Raw genomic sequence first — 2,067 nt, 5'->3', positions numbered from 1 at the left:
TCACACACACAAGCATGCAGTAGTCGAAAAATTAAACTTGAAATTTTAGCTAGTTTGTGCGACAAGCTCAAGTCAAATAAAATAGATCGAGGAAGAAGCCAGTGATTATTACTAGCTAGCATTCTGCTTAGCAGAGAGATGTTGGACAGCTGAAACGAAATTAAAGCGAGGAGTGTGATGTACAGCTGGGCGATCTCGATGAGGTGTCCCTTCATGGGACAGTTTTCAATTATGAACACATGCACTTGTCTCAACTACAATTCTTCAGTATATAATCGCCTCTTTTTGCACCCTGAGACTTGAAAGAAACAGGGAGTTTCAGCAAGTTAATCATGAAGACGCCAGGAAATTTGAAGCTAGCCTGTTAAATCACTTGGGGGGGGGGGGGGGGCGCTCAGTCAAAATTATGCCTGTCTTTCCTTCTTTCTCAGCTCCTCCTTCCTTGTCCAATAATGTTGGATGATTGGATCTCGAGATAAAACATGAACAGAAAATAAAATAAACAAATAAATAAAATACGCGTAGGATATGGGTTCGTTATGGAGTCATTAATGTTCCAACCCAACACATCCACGTCGCCCCTTGCAACTTATTGCTGTGGAGATTGATGGCTTCAATTACCAAAAGCAACCTCTTGCCCCTTATAATCACTCATTTAAAAGCACTTCCTCCTCCTCCTCTTACTTACAAATCACTCCAAAGCAAGAAGCTTCTGATAGTCTTCTTGCTCTCTCACGACAGCCTCCAGAAATCTGAGCATGCTGTATATGATGGAGATTAGGTCCACCTTCACCACATGTTTCTTTCTCTTCCTCCTCCTCTCTGTCCCTTATTTCTCCACAGGTTTGCTTCTATTTCTAACTCGTCTTCTCTCTAGCTTTCGCGCCCCTTTTTATGCGTGTGCGTGTGCGTGTATTTGGACTCGGTATATTCTGATTAATTTGGAGTTGTATAGGGGCATCGCAAGCTTTGGAATCTGAGATATATGAGATTGATTATAGAGGTCCTGAAACCCACTCGTCCTCTCCTCCTCCGGATCATCATCGATCTCACGCCAGCCCTCTTTCAACTCATCGAAAGGGCTTAGGTTCGGCCACAGTTAACAAGGGCTTAATGAGCAGTGATACCCATACCAAACAAGAAAAGGCAAGTGATTATGGATCGAGCATCGTTCAATTTCCGTGTTAACTTATATTTATATTTATATATTGGTCCTGGTGAACTGGGGTTGTATGATGCTGTTAATGGACAACGGATAGCACAAGGGTTTAACATTCAGTATGTGATTTTGGAATGTTTAATTATTATTGTTCGTAGTTTTTATCGTGAATGCTCTTGTACTGCGCAGGTCAAGAGAATCCATGGATGAACGGGTTTTTACAGGTTTAATGTATGTCTGTGCTCTCGTGTAATGGAGGACATCATGTTGGGAATTTTGGGATGTTTTATCATGTTTTTACATAAAGATATGCAAAATCTGTATAGAAGAGAAGTGTGTGGTGATTAGGGGAACAAAAACTATGTGGTCTCCAGTTGGAATAGTCCGATACATGTACTTGTAACTATCATCAGATCATCATATGTTCTCTGTGTTTTTTCTGGTATAAAGAGATCTAACTTCGTCTATCTCCTCCGTATTTCCAAACAATCACGTGACATAACTTCGATTATTAATGTTTCCCGATCTACTTGTGGCCACAATGCCCCCCCCCCTTCTCGCAAACACACATTTTCTAGTATTATCTGCTTCGCCTCTACACGAGAGATGAGACGATAATTATTTTGCGTTGATTTCTGTGCGCGCGCGTGTTATCTTCGAAGGTTTCCTGATAATCTTCCATGATATTCTAAAAGATTATGGTATTTCTTAGTTGATTTGTGTGCAAAGCAAAGGGCGAGTCACGACCAAGTTTCTTAACTGTTGAAAGCATGATTCTCGAGGGCAGCTTCACGCCTTCACCATCAAAAAGAGAGGTTGCATTGTTCAGGATACCCTCTGGCTTTTAAAATAGCAATCAATATTAGATGTGACAAAGTAGATGTTATTATCTTAGAATCCTGGAATGT

General features: G+C 40.9%; 1 protein-coding gene across 1 annotated transcript; it reads left to right on the top strand.

Moving 5' to 3' along the window:
* The first annotated feature begins 619 nt into the window (after window positions 1-619).
* On the top strand, window positions 620-1,626 carry LOC129307212 (uncharacterized). The gene is made up of 3 exons (XM_054948101.1): window positions 620-843; window positions 956-1,146; window positions 1,349-1,626. The coding sequence occupies exons 1-3, from the start codon at window positions 759-761 to the stop codon at window positions 1,367-1,369; spliced, it is 297 nt and encodes a 98-aa protein (XP_054804076.1). The 5' UTR covers window positions 620-758; the 3' UTR covers window positions 1,370-1,626.
* Window positions 1,627-2,067: the final 441 nt, after the last annotated feature.

The sequence above is a fragment of the Prosopis cineraria genome, unplaced genomic scaffold, assembly GCF_029017545.1.
Source record: "Prosopis cineraria cultivar Desert tree isolate PC_DT_omini unplaced genomic scaffold, ASM2901754v1 PC3, whole genome shotgun sequence".
NCBI classification, from domain to species: domain Eukaryota; kingdom Viridiplantae; phylum Streptophyta; class Magnoliopsida; order Fabales; family Fabaceae; genus Prosopis; species Prosopis cineraria.
This window is presented reverse-complemented; position numbering and strand designations above follow the sequence as displayed.

Excerpts from the sequence above, each read along its gene's own strand:
- LOC129307212 (XM_054948101.1), top strand. The coding sequence starts at position 759 with ATGCTGTATATGATGGAGATTAGGTCCACCTTCACCACATGTTTCTTT. Across the intron at positions 844-955 it reads TGTCCCTTATTTCTCCACAG|GGGCATCGCAAGCTTTGGAA; the intron begins GTTTGCTTCTAT and ends GGAGTTGTATAG. Across the intron at positions 1,147-1,348 it reads CCCATACCAAACAAGAAAAG|GTCAAGAGAATCCATGGATG; the intron begins GCAAGTGATTAT and ends TGTACTGCGCAG.